The 20,630-nt window shown below is 36.6% G+C and overlaps 1 protein-coding gene across 5 annotated transcripts in view; it reads right to left on the bottom strand.

Annotated features, from left to right (window-relative positions):
• CFTR (cystic fibrosis transmembrane conductance regulator) overlaps positions 1–20,245 on the bottom strand; it is a 233,898-nt gene extending 213,653 nt beyond the window's left edge. For 3 of the 5 annotated variants that reach the window (XM_027845015.1, XM_027845014.1, XM_027845013.1), the window contains exon 1: positions 19,006–19,161. In XM_027845015.1, coding sequence (XP_027700816.1) covers positions 19,006–19,058 — 53 coding nt within the window. In that variant the 5' untranslated portion in view covers positions 19,059–19,161. Of the gene's footprint in view, positions 1–19,005; positions 19,162–19,259; positions 19,312–19,490; positions 19,768–20,155 lie in introns of those variants that run through there. The other 2 variants (XM_027845011.1, XM_027845012.1) reach the window with 2 other exon arrangements.
• Between the last annotated feature and the right edge of the window lie 385 nt (positions 20,246–20,630).

Genomic DNA, 20,630 nt, shown 5'->3' with positions numbered 1-20,630 from the left:
CAAATGCTAAGGGAAAAAGAAAGTTTGTTGAATAAAATATGACTGAATGAATATTATGGTTAATTGTGTGCCTGTCTTATCTTCCCTCTTAGACAAGTGATGCTGGCCTCCTTGATGTTCTTGGCAGGACATTGTGTTTCCAATTGCTGTGCATTTTGACTGCACCCCATGTCTGGAACTCTTTCCCTCCTCATCTCTGCTTCCTGGCTTCCCTAAGTTCCTTCAGATTTAAGCCTACCTTCTGCAATAAGCCTTTCTGAGTCACCCTTAATCCTAGTGTTTTCCCTCTGATATTATCTCCAATTTATCCCATGTCTATCTTATTTGTACAAAGTTGTTTGCATATTGTCTCCTCCCACTAAACTGTGTGCTCCTTGAGAGCAAGGGACTATTTTTGCCTAAATCTCCTCCATTGCAAACTATATTCTCAATAGAAATAAACTACAGCTAGGAATTCTTTTTCATGTGTAAGATCATTCATCTCATCCAAAAGCTAAATAATGTCACTTATTTTAACCCTTCATAATAACTCTCATGTCATTTTGATAGTTGTCTTCTGAACCATCTCCAAGTTATTCATGTATACCTTACAAGTTGAGACACCCCAGTTTGTGTAAACAATTTAAGTAAAGTTTTCACTTTCCCCTACCTTTGAATTAGACCTGTGATTTCATTAATGCAGGGGCTTCTCAGTGAGGAAATGCCCTCTACCAATAAAGGTCAACCCATGCTCTGCAATTTACAATCTTAGAAACTTGCCTAGACATTGAGATGTTAAGTAATTCAACCAAGGTCATTTAGCCAGTATATAGCAGAAGCAGGGCTCAAACACAGATCCTGATGCTGAGAATAGCTATTTTCTACACCATGTTGCCTCTCGAGAGTTTTTTACATGGCCATAATTTCTGTTCTCACAGATTCTAAATGAGGGATCCCAGGGCAGAAGTGGTTTTCTAAGTTAGTACATTACAGATAGAGGTCTAAAGAGTGGTATTGAGGACTTAAGATGAAGGATTCACACGCATATTTGAAGTCTGGGTGGAAAGTAGAAATCAGCAAAAATTAGACAATTAAGGATGTTGAAGTAGAATGAGAAGTATAATAACAAGGTCACTAGACTGAGTAATGAATGAGATCTGAAGCATGGTGGCAGGTTTAAAGAATTCAAAGGGCTACATAGAGAAAGGATATAACCTTGAGAGTAAGAATTGTCTTACTTTTGTCTTTCTATCTCCAGTGTCTAGCAGAGTGCCTTGTACATAGAAGGTATTGAATAGATGTCTGCTGAATTGAATTGGTCAAAGAATCATAGATCTGAGCTGGAATCAACTTCAGAAACCATCTAGTCCAAACACCTCATTTTTTAGATAAGGAAACTGAGTTCCAGGGAGAAGATGAGAACTGAATTGAGATTAACTGAGAAAGTCCTCTTCCTCTGAGAAAAGAGGGTTAGGTGAAGATAATGGTGGAGTAGATGTAGGAAGTAATAATAATAATGAGCATTTATATAGCACTTCAAGGTTTGTAAGTCCTTTACCAAAATTATCTCATTTTATTCTCACAACAGTCTTGACAGGTAGGTGCCATTATGTTCCCCATTTTATAGATGTGGAAACTGAGGCAGACAGAGATTAAGTGATTTATCCAAGGTTACACAGCTAATGAGCAGCTGACGTAACATTTAAATTCAGGTCTTTATGATTCCAGCTAGTGCTCTATTCACTGTGCACCCAGCTGCATCAATTGGAAGTGAATTAATTTGCTGAGGAGACAAATTAAGTTTGGAATAGTATACCTTGGGAATGCCATAAAGAACTGACATGAGTTGGTTTATTTTTTGTTTGTTTTTTGTAGAATTTTGTTTTTGTTTTAATTTTAAGGAAAAGATTTCCAAGAGGAAATGAATAATTAAAGAAGGACCAGCTGGGTTTTTATAGCTGTTTCTTCCTTCAAGATCACAGTGGAGCCTAGAAGCAGAAGTACTAATGTAGGGTAGATCTAGGAGTGGGGACTGGCAGGCATCATGAAAGGTCATGAACTTTTAGCATATTAATGAGGGCAATATTAATGTCACTGAGTATGAAACTAAGCTTAAATAAAGTATCTACTGTAGTAAATCAGTAACAATTAGGAGCCTAGTTAAATTACAGGTACTGGATAAACAGAAAGCCCGAGGACAGGAAAAGAGTAGCATCACTTGAGTGTAAGAAATATCAGACTACATGTCTGGAGATGGAGCACCCGGGAGTAGTCATGCTGTTAAAGAGCTAATGTGAAGGAATCATGATCGGAAAGGCTATGATAAGAATAAGAGTTATTGTAAACCTTTATGCAGCTGGGAGAAAATCACTGTGTCTACATAAGAAACATTTGGCTATTTGGTGTTGTGTAGATAAAACATCCAGATGATTGACTGAATCTTTCCCTATTCATCTGGATGTTTTGGAGTTCTATAAACAATCTCTTCAATATCACGAGACACAGTGAGACCACACAGCAACATATCACCTACAAATAATGTTGAAAACAGACCCTAAAGGGCATGTTGCTGGACCTCCTGGGAAGACCTGAATTTAATATTTTATTCAAGTGATATATGACACTTGCAAATTTAAAAAATCAGAAGTACTTCCAGGAAGACAGTAGAGTGAGATGTCCTAAGGGAGCCTGCTTTCTAATGCTTCCCCTTAAAAGTAGCAATAAAAATGACAGAAGAATAAGAGGAGAAGCAGCAGCAAATGGAAAACTCAAACACAATAAAAAATAAAGAATAATGAGAAGCAATGGGATGTAGTGGATAGAAGATCAAGAATACCTGAGTGCAAGTCCTTCCACTGACTCTTACTGGCTATGTGACCACAAGCAAGTCAATTAATCTGTTGGTGACCCAGGCAACTAAAAGGAATTCCATGTTGGGAATTCTCCATTGAGGTCCAGAATGTGGGGTGAGGGAAAGAGTGGCAGAGACAAAAGATAGAAACAGACTGAGAAAGATTGAGACAGAGTGAATAAATAAGTTGATCTATAATAACACCATCAAAACTTGCATAAGAAAAACCACAAGAAATTGCTGAGACAATAATACGAATGCTGAAGATAAAAAAAATCAAAGGTAGAAACTGAATAAGCAAAAAATATCAAGAGGAATTGAGGGAGGTCCTGGGCAAAGCTAAGATATCTTAAGAAAAGGTGATGAAATTCAGCAGCTTGAAAAATATAAAAACACCAATAAAACAATTAACAGAAAAACCAAACTCCAATTTCAAAACAATAACATATGAGATAAGGGGCAGCTAGGTGGTGTAGTGGATAGAACACTGACCTTGGAGTCAGGAGAGCCTGAGTTCAAATCTTGCCTCAGACATTTGACACTTAACTAGCTGTGTGACCCTGGGTAAGTCACTTAACCCTGATTGCCTTGTCAAAATAATAACAATAATAACATATGAGACAAGAAAATAGAAAAGATTTTATATAAAGTAAAATTGTAAAATTCACCCATTTCTTTCTGTCCCTCTTAGCACTCCTTATTTAGAAAATCATCTTCACAGAGTGATGCTAATCCAAATCTCCAGTGCTTAGCAAAATGCCTGGTACACGAGTATTTAATAAATATTTACTGACTGACTGACTTCATTTGATGGCCTCTTTCAGGATTCTTTATCATTTTGTTACTCAATTTTCCTCTTCTGTTGTCAAAATGTGTACTCTGTTCTTGTGGAGCTACTTTTTTTAAAGTTTGTGTTCTTTTATAACAGTCTTGTCAGAATTCTTTATATTCATCATCATATTTGGTTGTGTTTCATTACATCTCATCCCATTAAATTAATGTGCCACAATTTACTTAACTGGTCCCCTGGTGAGCAACATTTAGGTTGCTTACTGTTGTTTTTTTTTTTTAAGTTAGGAGTAAATTTGCAATCAACCACACGCTATGAGAATCTCTAGAATAAAATAGCTCTTTGGGGGGTTTGTTTTTTATAACCTTTTCATGGTATGTTGTCAACAAAAACAGAATTATTAGGCTAAGGAATGTACTTATTTTTGAAATATGCCTATTTGCTACGTACTACCAGATTGTTCTCCAGAAAAAAAATTCTACAAGGTTTCATTTCCAACAGCAAGGAATGATCATTCATCCCCAAGTCTTTCTCCATTCTTCCTCCACAATCTCACCAACTTTGCATTTCATTGCTCTTCATTATTTTTGCCATTTTGAAGGGTGAATAAGAAATTCCCCATGGAGAGATAAATTTCTATAAATCTTCCAAGCAATTCAGTGATATATATCACCTAAGACATATTAACTTTAATAATGCTCTTTTGGATAACACTATCCACTTTCAATTTGCTTTTTTATTGTAGAAATAATTCAAAATCCAGAAGTCATCGTAGTGTGCAATTGATCAAACAACAAGCATTTAGTAAGAATTTACCGTGTGCTATGCTGTGCTGAAGACACAAATATAAAAATGAAACATTTCCTATCCTCAAAGAGCTCATATTCTATCTGAGGTGACAATATTTTTACATATATAAGTATGTATACATACAATATGTATGTATGAGTGTGTACATGTATGTTGCATGTATGTGTACATGTATATTACATGTGTGTGTGTGTTTGTGTGTGTATATTTATGGGTATGTACAAATGTAGATATGCTCCTATATACATAGAGCTACAAACAAAATATATATTCAGCACTACCCACAAGTTTTTAGGGAGGAAGTCAATTGTTGTTTGTCCTTCGTTTTTGGAAGAGGATCAATCCCTTTGAATTGGCGATTTCTAAAGGTGATGTCAACTTGAGCATGAAGTGGACTTAAGTGAAGCAGAGTTGCACAAAGTTACCAGTCTTGCTCTCTCTTTCAGAGTTTAGTGGCAAGACAAAAGTCAAGAAAACTAGCACTAGCCAGAGATGCAGTGGATGACCATGGTGTCTTCCACATCTAATCGAGCTCTAAATGCTCCACAGCACTTGCTTAAGCTGTCTTCATGGACATTGGAGCAAATTGTTCTCATCTGCCCATTCCATGGGGATGGCAGGGGAAATCTTCCTATGCTTAGAGTAGACATCCTCTTAACTCAATGATGGGATTGAGGCCTCTCAGTCACTCTCAACCTGGTTTAGCCTGTCTGCCGAGGTGGTTTTACCCAGGGGTGTATGGGGTATTCGGGGAGGACTAAAATCTCTGGTGTGAGTGCTTGTTGAGCCCTTTTTTAGGGCTGCTTATCTACGTTTGGTGTCTACCTGTCACCCAGCTCTCATGTGTGAGAAGTCACTAACTCCCGCAAGGAGAAGGTGGTTTTATCAGAGCTGCATGGAGGGGATGGGCAATGCCAAAGATAAAATGATACCCTCCCCAAAGGGAGTTATTGACTTCCTCACTAGAAACTGTGTGTTTAGGCAAAATACATAAATGTACATGCCCATAAATGCATACATGCATACATTTGTGTGAGTGTACATGTGTGTGTGTGAATATGTTGAAGTGGAGTAATATGTAACAAGGCAGATTGTAAAGAGTTTTAAATGCCAAAAAGAGGAGCTTATATTTGATCCTAGATGCAATAGAGGACCACTGGAATTTAATAAATGGTAGCTACCTTTTTTCAAATTGATTTTAATAATTTTTTAAATTTTATTTGAAAAAGTTGGTGGAAAAACGTCTTATTGTGTTTGCCTTTAGCAATATCATTTTTGTCAGTAATTATCTTCCTTTAAGAAAATATAATGAAAATGGGAAGATACAAACTAGGATTTCCCAAATAAAAAATAAAGGAATGGAACAATAGTTAGTGGAGAATTTCATTTGCCTCTCCAAATCAAGGATCTTCTAACCTCTTTTTTCTATGGATTTAAAAAAAATAAAGTTTCATTTGTTCAGTTTACGGTTATGTTCAGAAAATGCAAAATATTTTGACGAAAAGTTGATGCTACTCAAAGATCTGAATGTTTAAAATATGAAGTACGTAATGTATAGATGTATAAATAATACATAATGCATAAGTGTGTAATAGTAATTTTTAGTTCTTGTTAAAATATTTGATGTTCTATAAATATGTGTTAGGTATAAAACAAGTGATTATTTGTTCTTAGAGTTTTCTAGGAAAAATCCATTCTAAATAGGGATATTGCTGTCATCATTGAGGTCAATAATAACAAAGTTCTAAGAAGACTAAAAATTAGTTTCATGAGAAGAAACCTATTGAAGTTCACTTTTCTTTGGATTTAGCTTTTTATGCACAATGAGGTTACAAAAGAATCATGATTTTTCAAAGCCATGAAGATAACTTGTTTATTCAGAATACTTAACACAATCACATTAGGTCATACCAAAATATTGTCTTAATGAAATTACTTCTAGATTTTTAATCAATTAAATTTTAAAATAAGAAAGTATATCAAAAATGAATAGATGTAGCAATCAAAAGAGAATTTAAAATATTATTTTAACATATCTTTCATAAATATGCCAAGAAATATACATAGCTCCTTAACAAACAAACAAAATTACTTAATATGTCTGAGAAATATTTCTTCCTGCTACTGTCCTTGACCTTTTTTATTTTTTTACAATAAAGCAAAAAACAATCTCATATGTCAAATGTTAATTAGAAAAAGGAAATGCCACTCACATCCATAAAACTTCTAGAATAAAAGATAGACCTGACTTCTAAAAACTCATATTACTTTCTTTCACACCCTTTTTCTCTCTTGTACTATAAAAGGCAATGTGTAACCAGCATATCTACTGAGCATTAAGTTCACATATAAGTAAGTAGATTTTCAAGCGGATTAGCTCATAAATATGGTCATGTTTTAACACAGATTAACCTTGACAAACCATCCTACAAATTAAAGTTAGTTTATGGAAAATTAGTGAAACCCAGAGATAGAATAAGTAACTACAATGGCCTGAAATGATGTAAACATACTTAAGAGCTTATATAAAATTGGCAAAAATCAAAGTGCTGAGCAAGTACCACCTATGAAATGAAATGTACATAGGAAGGAATCTGGTCATAAAACAACCCTCAACGGAAGATAATTTAAAGGCACACGGAGGTTTACTATAGTCCACCACCATCCTGCTCTCATTAGACTGTTTTAACTTTTATAATCCATTTTTATTTGAACATAAAGCTTTATCACAAGACAAAATCAGCAGACGTCACACATACATCCTGCAAAATAGGAAACCATTTTTAAAATATGTGTGTGTGTGTGTGTGTGTGTGTGTGTGTGTATACTGTTAACTGCATACAAGGCAACTGATTCAAAAAGTAAAAAATTCCTGTGATCATTACTAGAATTATTTGACTTCTTATACACTTAAATACTTCAATAATCTTAATTCATAGGTGTTGGTACTCTTTTTTTCTCTTTCTCTCAAAAACTTAAATCAGGGGGCAGCTAGGTGGTACAGTAGATAAAGCACCGGTCCTGGAGTTAGGAGGATCTGAGTTCAAATCCGGTCTCAGACCCTTACCACTTACTAGCTGTGTGACCCTGGGCAAGTCACTTAACCCATTGCCTAACAAAACAAAAAACTCACATCAATAAACATTTATTAAACCCATACCAAAGGTAGGACAGGGCAACTAGGGTTTTACAAGAATACAAAAATTTAACATATATTAAATATATTCAGCTGTATAGAAGTCACCATAATAACTAATCCCCTTTCCTGTGAAAATGGATTTTTCTTAATTACTTCTTGTTTTATTTTCACAGCATGGATTTCAAAGCTGATTATCAGATATTATTCAGATAAGTTGCCCTTGTGTGTTCAGATACTATAATTGCAAGTTATAGCTCTATAGAACTAGATGCAGGTGATAAAAAAAATGCCCTCAGGGAGCTTACAGTCTACTGCAGTGATACAATATCCATACAGAGAAGTAAATTGATGGTAACCAGAGGTTGAAGAGAACACTAACAAGTGAGAGAACCAGGAAAGACTAGGAGATAATCAATAAGATAAGCTTTGCAGAAAACTAGTGATTTTTAAAATAAGGGAATATAGTCCTAATATTGGAGACATCCTCTGCAAATTCAGAGGAATGGTAGATGGAATGCCATCAGGGGAGCAGCTAGTAATACAATTTGGCAAATAATCTTAATAATAACAAAGCATTTATATCGTGCTTTGAGGTTTGTAAAGCGCTTTACAAATATTACCTCATTTTATCCTCAAAACAACCCTAGAAGGTAGGTGATATTATCATCTCCATTTTACAGAAGAGGAAATTGAGGCAGACAGTGGTTAAGTGACTTGCACAGGGTCATGTAGCCTGTAAGTGTCTGAGGCAAGATTGAATTCAGATCTTCCTGTTTCCAAGTCAAGTATTCTGTCCAATAAACCACAGAACATGGAGTACCTGAAGCGGAGTAACATGGAGGAAACACAGAAGAAATTGCAACCTTTCTTCCAACTCAGTGGAGACTTCTAAGAGTTGCTTTGGTCAAAAAAACTAATCAGCATTCAGCCACCCTGCTGATGAGTCTCTGAGCTTAAGGCAGGTCCTCAGCTGACAGGCATACAGTGGCTTGCCAGTCCATAGTCCATTGGCCTAACTTTCTGAGAACTTAATATCACCTTTATGCCATGATGAGGCTTCAGATTTGAATTTTAGTGAATTGACCTGGAATGACCAGGAATCATTCACAATGTCTTCACATCTGCAAAATGCCTCCCACTGGACAGAAGTACAAGGTCTTTTCACAGAGAAGGAAAGTCAGTGCTAAACCCTTACTCAGGATTTTGTCTCATCCAATTTGTTGACAATTTGTTGTACACTTTGAGGAGTAATTTTTATGTGCCCTGGTAAGCTACTATTCTTTGGCTGCTACTGCTCTAAGCAGGACCATGAGCTCATCCTTTCTATAACTCTGAGCATTGCATATGGTTGTGCTGTTAACATGGTATGATCAGATTTTGGGCTCTGGGAGGGAAAGGGTCAGATTTATTGCTGAAATTAATCCTATTTTAAGACAAAAATATACATGAAGATTCTGTCCTGAGAACCAATATTGAAAGGGAAATATGACCATTGGCAATAGGAGAATAAACTTCCCTAAAATTCTTATATTCTAAAAATGAGAAATTGTAATTTAATGAAGACTAGTTCTCTATGTTTGCAAAGCATTAAAAGAAAAGGAAATGGACTTAAATTTAAGCAGCAGAGCTAATGTTTGGACATAAAGAATTTGACTTCTAGAGTGATGAAATGCTGTGAGAAGATTCAGAGTAGAAAACCATCTGTCTAAAGAGGATTTTAGATATCCAACTCCCTAAGGACAAGAGATGGGATCAGATGATCTCGTGAAGATTCTACCATCCTGAATATTATGTAGTCTTGTAACATTCCAAATAAGAACAAGTCACGTTCACAGGAAAATTTTTTCCTCTTTTCAATTAGCAGTAAGGGTGCAGTTTGGTAAGGATAATTTAAGGAGCTGTAGGGAACTGTCATTGACAAGATTGAACTTCAGTGAAACTAAGGGCAAATTTTTTGTTATATTGCATTGCAACCTCCTCAATCTGTGCCATTTTCTTTCTTTTATGACCACTTCTTTTCTCTATTCCTTAGGTACCAATGGCCTTATATTAACTCTTCTTTCTAGTCAAGAACTACTATCTGAAAAGAACCCTAAATTCCTGCACACTAAAATCCAAAAGATTTCTAACGACTCCTCAGGAAGATTTCAACTAAATTCAACAAACCTTTGTTTAGTCCCTACTATTTCCAAAACACCACACTAGGGATAGACAAGATACACAGAATAAATAAATTGGAATATATGCCCTTATAAATGTAGTAAGAGATGATACATACACAAAGAGCTATGATACAAGTGTATAAGTGTAAAATTGTTATGTGAGTTCCAAGGTGGTGAAGACTGGGGATGTCTACTCACCAGGAAAGACATCATAGGGATGATGTTAGAGCAGGGTTTTAAAGCATGAATAGGATTTCAGCAAGGGGGAAGAAGTGAGAGGGTTCAGGGAAGGTATTCTAGGCATAAGGAACTTGATGAGCACAAGCACAGAGACAATACATGGTAAGAAGTCTTCAAAGGATGTGCCTAGTTCTAATTACACTGGTTATCTCTGTTGATCTTGACAACATCCCTATGAGGTGGGTCATTCCAACTTTACAGAGGAGGAAACCCATGCTTAGAGAGGTTAAAGTGATAAAGGATCAAACAACTATTAAGTGTCTGAGTCAAGATTCAAACTCAGGTCTTCCTGACTCCAATTCCAACACTCTAATCACTATACCACAAGATAGGATGCCATCAAATTGTGGAGAAACTCCCACACCAGGAAAAGGAATTTGAACTTTATCTGGGAAGCAATAGGGAGCAGAAGAACCAAAGAAGGGTTTTCAGCAAAGATGATAGGTAAAGACCAAATTCTAAATCTAAAAAAATGAAGCTCTAATGGTAGAGCTGTAAGCATCAGCAATGAGTAAAAAAGATGACAGACAAGAGGGCTATTCCCAGAGACCAGAGTTTTCAGTTCTGACACACCCAGAAGCCACAATGCAAATCAAGTGAACCAATTAGGCATGTCTGTCAATCACTCTAGACCTCAGCTGGTCAGGGTTACCAAAAGCTATAGCCCCAGAGGACTTAGTTTTCACTAGCTATTGAATCTCACGAAAGATTTTCTAAAGGACAATATTTGCTTTGAGCCACTGGTACCTTCTTCAAAGGCTCTGGCCAGGCAAACGTGAAAAGTTTGTGCTGATTCAGCTCCTCAGAGGAGCAGACTGTCACAAGTCCCTGAACCTTTCACTTCTCCAAGGGCACAGTTGAACCCCAGGTTCAGAACTGAACCCCACATCCCCAATCCTAGAAGCACTTTCAAAGCATTTCATCATTGCTTCTGCTCATCACCAAGGGACCTCAGGGAAATGACATCAGAGCACAATCAATGCTAAGTCAAATTGGCTCAGGCCATAGGGTCTCCAGAGATAGTCTTACCTTCCTTTAAATCACATTCCATCAGAATAACATAGCACTGCAGTCATTCTTGAAGAGATGGTGTGGAATAGCTAACAGACAACTGAACTTGAATCTGGATTTAAATCTAGATTCTTACACATGTTACTTGCATGACCATAGGCAAGTCACTTAACTACTCTGAGTCTCAGGGTACTCATCTGGAAGCCAGGGGTAATAACAGCACCTACCTAGTAGTTATTATGAGGATCAAATTAGGATCCATAAATTCCCCCAACATGGTAGTCTGCCCAACCTATAGGGGTGGGGAGCAAAGATGGGAGGGTTGGTCTTCCTTGATTTTTCATGATAGCAAATAGTATACCAGTGTAGTACATAAACTATAAACCATCCACACACTGTCTCTCAGCTTCAACATATTTTTCATCATATATTTCTTTGATGACACCTTTAAAAAAACCAAAACACTTCTTTAAAGCTCCTTGTTTGTAATTCTTTGTAGTCTGATCACAATCAGGTTCTTCTTCACGTCTCACTTTTTTTTTTAATTCTTGAGTGACTCACAGCCATATAACAAAGGCAAAGACAAATTAATGGATGTTAACAATGTATGACAGAGTCCTAACAAGTACACTGACTGATTGATGGGTAGATTGATTGAGACTTTTGACTAGCATACAGCTATGAAAATCAGGCCCTTGCAGAACAACTATTTAGGTGTGTAAACATCCTAATTTTTGTTCACGCCTCTTGACAAAGAAAACTTAACCCTTTTCCAGATACATTCCACAACAACCACAAAATTCCTTGTCATGCCAACTCCTTGCTGAAATGTGCATGACATGATAAATTGAGTCTCCATGAAAGGAAGAAAACAATTGAAGCTGGTTGAGCATCTTTTGTCAGATGATGTTAGTTGCCTATAAGGCAAAATTTAAAGATTCATTTCTATTAAAATCATATTACATGCAACAGCATATTGTGGCCTCCAGAGAATCATAAGAAAGAATTTTCAGCCTTCCTCAAACAGAGGCCTGCTTCCTTCTCCTGATCTACATTGTGCTGTATGGATTTTGCTCAAGGGAAATACTCAAAGCAGATGTGTCAGGAAGCAATGGTATTGAAGTTGCTCAAATTGCTGCTGAGTCAAAAGGCGTTTTAAGAGACTGTTTTTACAAATAAGGTAAACAGGCCAAGGCTGGTGTCTAAATCCTGTCCTGTAGGAATTTTTTTTTTCTTTTGTGGTTCATATGTGTGGTATCATTAGGGTGGGAAACTCCTGGATAGTAACTAAAAGTCTTAATTGCCTGGGGCACAGGGAAATTAAACAATTTGCCTCAGGTCACACAGGAAGTAATATCCAAAACAGGACTTGAATCCAGGTCATTTTTTCTGACTCTAAGGCCTCTCGCTATTAACTACACTCAGCTGTTTCTCATTATTCATCATTACAGCTTCAGAAACAGTCATGCTCTGCTTTATTTACATAGTAGTACTTCTTTAAGAAGAGATAAATTGAACAGTGAGCCCTGATAAAGATATTTTCATATCAGAAGTTCCTTGCAAGGATGAAATCATGGGTCCACAATGCATTGCCCTCCCCTCCTCTCAGCACCCCCAAATCATGGTAAATATCATAGGGCTCTTAGAAGTCCGGGTCTAATTTCCTTCATTATATAATGTCTTGCCTAAGGGGTTAGCTAGGTGGCACAGTAGAGTGCCAGGCCTGGAGTCAGGAACACCTGAGTTCAAATCTGACCTCAGACATTTATTAGCTGTGTGACTCTGGGCAAGTCACTTCATCCTGTTGCCTCAGTTGCCTCATCTGTAAAATGAGCTAGAGAATGAAATGGCAAATACTCTAGTATCTTTGCTGAGAAACCCCCACAAGGAGTCACCAAGAGTCGGGCATGAATGAAATGACTGAACAACAACAAGAAGTCTTGCCTGATGTCCCACAGGTAGTAAGTTGCAGAACCATGATTCAAACCCAGGTCCTCTAACTCTAAATCCAGCATTCTTTCTATTGTACTAATTACCTCCAGAATTTTGTGTGAGATGACAACTTGTCATGTGAAACACTATTAATCAAACCCCTCCCCCAAATATTAGCATTTCAGGGCCAAATAAGCCTTTCCAAATCTGAATTTTCCAATTAGGTATAATCATACATCCTCAAGGTAGAAAATAAAAATTGTTATACCCCAGTAGACCAATTGAATATGTGTATATATGTGTGTGTGTATATATATACATACATATATATATACACATATGTATCACATATAAACCTTAATGTGACATATACATGTGCATGTATACACATTCACATTTATAAAACACTTCCTTCACAACAACCCTGCATAAAAACTATCATTCTTATGAGGTAGCAGGGGTTAAGAGAGTTTCGGTTACTTATGCAGGGTCACACAGATAGTTAAGTGCTATTTTTAAATCCTGTCTTCTCTTGACTCCAAGGTTTAGCATTTTTCCCACCACATCATATTGCCTCTTTTAAAAACAAAAGCAAATAAACAACTGAACATTAAACCTCTATTGCTCTATGTAGATAAGAATTACCCCCCAGGACATTGTGTGGGATGACAATTCGACTTACCATATGAAATACTTTGGGAATATATCTCAAGATCAAAAAAAGAACATTTTGGGGGCAAAATAGCCCCTTCTAAATCATTAATTATTCAATTAAACATCAACATACTAATATTTTACTATGATTAGAAAATTCCAGAGTGACTTACTGAATTGGAAATAAGATATCTCTCACACACACACACACATACAAGATTAAGTGTCCGCTTTTTTTTTTCAAAGAAATAGAACATACATCCAAATAAATAGTAACCTCTCCAAAGTGGTTACTTTGAGAAGTTCTTGCTCAACACACTTTCAGAATTCCTATTTTGAAATTTTCTCAACTGTGGCAAATCATCATCCTTCGAAGGTAGATTTTATTTTTAGAAACTGACTCAAATCATTTAGAACCAAGTCTGCTGAATGATGATCAAGTTGGCTGGCCATTTTTTTCTCTACCAAAAACCAGGTGAGAATGATTTCTTATGTTTCTCGGAGACGGTTCCAGAATAGAATTCTAACTTTGTTGTGAGTGATGTAGTCATCATTAAAACCCTAGCTTCCCAACGTAGATACTTGGAAGAATGACATTCACTCAGATATATATCTGACATATTTGTAATTTTAAAGATCAATTTTGTGACTTTTAGTTATATTTCATGCATTAATTTATAAAAAATTATCTTAGGGATCTTAATTGTTGCTCAGGAACACATCAACTATTACAGTGCTTTACTGGGTTTCTGCCTAAATTTCTAAAGTTAATTTTTTGGAAAATATTATACCTTTAAATTTGTTTGGAGAAGCTGTGATATAGTGTTAAAAACATTGGATCCAATACAAAAGGACCTGGGTTCAAATTCTGGCTCTGTTCCTTCCTTACTTATGTGATCTTGGACAATTTATTTAACCTTATTAAACTCTCTGGGTCAAGTTTCTTTGTCTGTAAAATGAAGATAATTTCTGAGGTTCCTTCCAGCTTCAGATTTTAGTGTAGCCTCAGCATCTGCAGGTAGCCCTTGTCACCCTGGTCCCAAGAATACCTGAAATCACTGTTAGGATTCTACAGTCTGAGGTGGACCAAGATGTCTCTCAGACCCACTGTCCTACTATAAGGGGTGTAGATGAATGATAGCATGTGATACAGATAGAAAAGGTAAGGTTTAAACAGCCTTAAGGGCTATAATCAAAGTGTAATTTGGAAAACTTCCTAAGAATCAAAAATACAGGCAAAGCTGGTAAGCCAACCACAAACCACTCCTACTTGGATCCTAAGTAAACTCTATGCAAATACAACACTTGGGATTCTCTGATTTCAAACATTATAGAAGTCACAGTGGCATAGTAGAAAGAGCACCCCGCATTTGAAGTCAAATGCCTAGGATTCCTGTACCACTTTTACCACTTAAAGGTATATGACCTCTGGCAAATCACCTAACCTCTCAGATGCTCTGTTTCCTTATCTGCAATATGGGGATCATAATACCTTCAGGACCTATTTCACAGGGTGGTTGTAAGGATTAAATGAGTTACGTAAAATGGTTTATAAACTTTAAAGTGTTATATAAATGTCAGCTGTTAATTCTTCTTATCATTTTATATGCGTGTCTTAAAAAAAAAACTGCTGAAGACCAAATCTAAAACTATGTAATTTCCCCTTACAATTTGGAAATAACTGTACCTTTCTGGGGTGTGTGTGTGTGTGAAATTTTCTTTTGGATTATTTTTATGAGAAAAAATTAAACAAGTAGGTAGGTGAATGTAGGTAGATGAAACATAAATGTTTTGCTTTTGTACTATAAAGATGGTGCTAAATTAATAAAATGCTTAAGTTTTCAAAAACAGTTATTTTCAGAATAACAAATCCTTTTGAAGAGATTTTTCATATGAATCATGAGTAACAAATGCTTCTTTTTTTTATAACTCAGGCATCAGGGTTCATATTCTATGTGGTAGCTGCTAAGATATTCAATATACATGATGAAGACAAAAAGAATCCCTTTACCACACATTTGGCAGAGCTCTATTTGATAAGTAATATACTTTCAAAAATTATCCTATGAGTTCATTCTTTTCATTCCAAAATGCAGCACCTACTATGTGTTACAGTTCACGGGGCTAGGTACTCTACGGAATACAATTGTCACTTATTACCTAGGACTTTACAATGTAATAGAGCATGTAAAATCACAGTTTCTTTACAATTGAAACCTCTAAAGATTCCAGTTCTTACTAGTCCTCAGAAGGTAGCCAAGATTGTTTATGCAATGATTTTAGATAACTTTATCATGAAATAGTTTGGAGAAAAATAGTGGGTATAGTGTTGGGAAACACACTAATAATTTTAAGGATTTTCTTCCCACCCAAGGCTAAGAGGGTTTTGTTTAAGAAAAACTACATTCAGTTTTAGAACTAGTAGCATGATTGTTGTTGTTGAGTCCTCTCTGATTCTGTGACCCCTTTTGGGGCTTTTTTTGGCAGAGATACTGGAGTGGTTTGCCATTTCTTCTCCAGCTCATTTTATAGAGACGGAAACTAAAGCAAACAGAGTTAAGTGATTTGCCCAGGGTCACACAGCTACTAAGTATTTGAGGCCAAATTTGAACCCGTGAAGATTAGTCTTCCTGACTTCAGGCCCCACTCTCTATCCGCTGCGCCACCTAGCTGCCCAGTAATATGATTACTGTTTTATTGTTAGACTAGTAGGTGATGTAATGCACAACTTTTCCTAATGGGGAAATTTAAGGTAAATTAAAATCGCACCTTTAAAGTGCCTGGCATTTAGATATTTCAAAGTGATTCTAAATACCAGTTCATCACCCCAATATAGTATTTTGTGTCACAGGAATACAAGCAGAACCCTTGTGAAAAATGAAGAAAGACAGAGACTAGATGATCTCTTAGGTCTTTCTGGTTTTAAATCTGTAATCTTAATACCCTAAGTATTGTAATAGATTATGAACAGTTTAATTCAACAATTATTAAGAACCAATTATGACTATTCCTGCTTTAGAATTTCTTTAGAACCATTTTTTACAGGTATTTCGAGGGGTTTCAGGGAGAGCTCAAGAAAGTCATTGCTTTTACTCCACCATCTTGGCTCCGCTCAATTATGACTATTCCCAAAAGAGATGGAGTACATAAAAGTCCAGAGTTGTGAGTTGTCTCAGGCACATGGGTTTCCTTACCCATGTGCCTCCTTGTCACATTATTATGGTTGTCTACTGTCCCATACAGAAACTGCATGTATTGGTGGAAAAGTGTGACTCTGGTTTATAAGTAGACTGGTATGTTATGCTATGATTATTATTAACTTGTTTTCAGTTAGTAAATGTTTCAGTATTAGGAATTTTTTCTTTTAAGAACCCATTATGTGCAAGACCAGGAGCTAAGGAAATTGGATATGGCACTACCATCTATCCAACCAGAACTTTGGGGAACAGCACAACACAGTGAAAAGTGACTTAGGGTCAGAATACTTAGGTTCAAATTTCACCTCTATTACTACCTACTACCTGTGTGATTTTGGACAAGTTATTTACCCTCTCTAGCCCTCAATTTCTTTGTCTGTAAAATGAAGACACTGGACTAGGTAGATATCTTGAAAAAGCATTATCAAGTACTTACTGTGTACTAGACACTGTGCTAGATGGCTTCTATCTTACCTTAGAGCTTTAGTGCTGTAATCTTATGATATGGAGAGGAAGAAGGAGGAATATACAAATAAGTCTAATACAAATCAAAGCAATAAAGCCTAGGTAGGAAGTTAGCGATGAGACAGCAATTAAAAGACTGCTAGGCTACTGTTCTGATAGTTTGATAATATTTTCTCCAAAATATTTACCTTCACCTAAATAACAGAAAAAGGTGATTCTAAAAAGTAAAAACCTGCTCTCATATCCACGGGGGGGAGCTCTCCTTCAGTGTTTTGCTCATTTAAAATTCCCCTGACATATAAAGAAAATTGTATATTAGGAAGGGTGATACAACTTGGATATGAGAATAAACATTCCCCCCTCCAAAAATGCATATACACACATATAGACAGATACATACTAAATACTATATGTAGATATGCGTTCATAATTGATTTGTTTTCTGTTGCCAAATCTTGTTAATGCTTGAATCAAAGGTATTGGAAAATTGGGTAAGATGAGTCCCATCAATTCAGTTGTATTTATTATTTTAGTGAGTAAAAAGTGAAAATGAAAGAGAGCAACTGAGCATCCATCCCAGGAGTACTTTTCATCTGAAATAGAGCTATTTAATGAGACTCTAGGACTATAAAACTAAACCTTAGCATTAAAAATCCTTACTAAGTGATACTTCCTAGCTTATCTCATACACAGAAATAAAAGAATAACTTGTTAACTATTAATGGGATATACCTACAATACAGTATATCGCTCTGCCCATTCCTGTATCCATGGAAACAATGAACTCTTCTCCAATTCATGAGTAGTAGAGCTAAGCTTTTCCTAAGTTAAAAACTGGAATCATTTTCTTTCATTATTCAAAAGACAAATATACTTTTGAGGCAAACAGAATTTACTCTATCATAGAAGTTTTCCTCATTATCATCACCATCAAAAAATAATTTTCTTAATTAAATATTTTTCCTCAAATGGCAGTACAGTGATTTGGTTGCATTTGCAACAAAATAAATGTGTGAGTTTTGGAAATCTCTAAATATGAAAAGGGAGAATTCATTAATAACTTAATCATTAGTTATTAACCACTTGGTAATAATATTGGTAATAATATACCACTTGGTAATAATTTCCTTTAGAAAAATCAAAGACAGTAACCACAGGGTAAGTCATAGTGTTTCACTAGCATTTTTGAATGTTAGCTTCTAATAGATACTGCTATAATTAAATACAGTTACAACAAAGGTTCTTAATCTGAGGTCCATGGATAGATTTCAGGAGATCCACAAACTTGGATAAGAAAAAAAATTATGTCTTTAATTTCACTAACATATATATGAATAGCATTTCCTTAAATTATTCAAAAACCTTATTCTGAGAAGCAGTCTGTAAGCTTTACCAGACTACAAAACAGATCCCTGAGACATAGACAGACAGGCAGACAGACAGACAGACAGACACACACACACACACACGCACACACACACAGTTAAGAACCCCAGGTTTACAGGGTCTTGCAGATGGGGGTTGGGGTGGAGTACATGTACATTTCTGCTAGCCTGCTTTCACATTCTTTTTTGTTTTAATCTCCTTTCTCATTTCAGCTGTCTCTAGCTTTAAAAAAAAATGAACCTTTCCTAGAGAAACACTCAAAGGTTATATTTCACAATAAACAAACAAAAAAACAATGCCTTTAGACGTAAACCCCATGTACACACCTGCACACTCCCCTCTTCCCTCAGGCACATGTCATTACCACGAATGACTAGCAAAACATTTACCTGAAGAAAAGTTTCGAGAGGACATTTGCCTTTTCCAGGGGTGATCTCTGCATGGTCCCTCGGGGGCTGCCAGGGTGCCCTGCGGGAGCAGACTGCAGTGGTGACTCTTAATTGCCAAACTCTCAGACCTAGTCCACTCTGTTCCTGCTGCCTCCTCTCTCTCCCCACCTTATTCACTTGGGTTGCTGTGATGTCATTTACCACGTCCTACAAATTCCCCCCACCCATCTCAATCCTTGCCAGCCCCCTTATACCTCTTTCCCCTTTCCCCTCCTCCTCCTCCTCGGCTGCCCAGCTTAAAAGACAAGCCATAGGCAGTCCAGCCTCACATTTGCTCGGTCTGCTTTTCCCCACCCCACTCCACACTTCCCCTTTCTCTGGTTGCTTCTGAGCCTCCCGCCTTTCCCGCCCCCTAATTATCTACTCCGCCTCTCTCGCCCCCAGCGGGCTCTTTCCCAGACCAAGAAATCCCTCTTCTTCCCTACCTTACACCTCCAGTCCAGTCCAGGATCTTGGGACATTCTCTGCCTCTTCTACCTTCTCTTCGAAGCTCCCAGGGACAATCCGAAGCAAAGTTAAGACAAATAATCAGTCGCTTGGGAAAAATTGCAGGGCACTCTTACTCGCCCAGTTTCCTTGGTACTAAAGACAGGTTACTTAAGTTTCCCAAGGCTTCCTCTAGCTTCTCCTCTTCCTCCTTCTCCTCCTTTTCCTCTTCTCTAAAGTCCTTTGCTAATTAGTATTAGTCTGGCTAGATGCATTCTGGAAAAAAAAAAAAAAGGAACAAAAATAGGTCTCTACCTGTTCTAAAATGCAGACTAATAGAGCTGCAAGGTTCCTGTGGGGGTGTTTGGTGTGTTGGTGTTAATGAATTTCTTTGAGAGAGAGAGAGAGAGAGAGAGAGAGAGAGACGAGCATTCTTTGCTTTGCTTCGGACTGTCAAGGGAGGTAAGATTCAAAAGTCTTTGGCAACCCAACTTGGCAAAATTACTTATTTAAAAAAAGAAAACCTCCTACGAGGTAGGTGTAGATTTTGTTCTATTTCTTACCCACCTCAGATTTGTTCATTGCTCGTCAAAAGTTTGCAGCAGTCTTGATTCGAAGGCTCCCTTCCATATCTACGGTTACTAACTCCACTTGGTAAACGTACCTGTCCTCGGTCAGATTTCTCTTAGTTTCTGTGAGCAAAACTCGACCAACCCTGAAAAGAATCAAGCGTCTTTGAAGTGCAGGCTCGGCACAATTTTGCCAGGGATACTGAAAGAAAGAAGAAAATACATGGAAGAAATCACAATTCTTCACTTTTATAAAGTACTCAAAAGCATTGTACTGTCTTGAGTTCTGAAGCGTGTGGTTCTTTTCCTTGTCATCCTTCCTTCAAAAAAAAAAATTTTTTTTTTAAAGTGCCAAGCACACCTTTGGTAAATTCTGCAACATTATTGTTATTTAAAAAAAAAAAAAAGTACACACTGACATTTGAGTTGAACAAACTGGAATGAGAGAAAGTTTGTTGAATATTATTTGTATTGTTTCTCCAGCGAATTTGTTTACTTTGAAATTATTGGATTGTTGATTTACATGTATCCCAATGAAGTACGGCTATAATCTTCATTGTATAATGCCAG

Source organism: Vombatus ursinus, unplaced genomic scaffold (genome assembly GCF_900497805.2).
Source record: "Vombatus ursinus unplaced genomic scaffold, bare-nosed wombat genome assembly UNPS02014946.1, whole genome shotgun sequence".
NCBI classification, from domain to species: domain Eukaryota; kingdom Metazoa; phylum Chordata; class Mammalia; order Diprotodontia; family Vombatidae; genus Vombatus; species Vombatus ursinus.
Note: the sequence above shows the minus strand (reverse complement) of the source record. Positions and strands in the feature narration are given on the sequence as shown.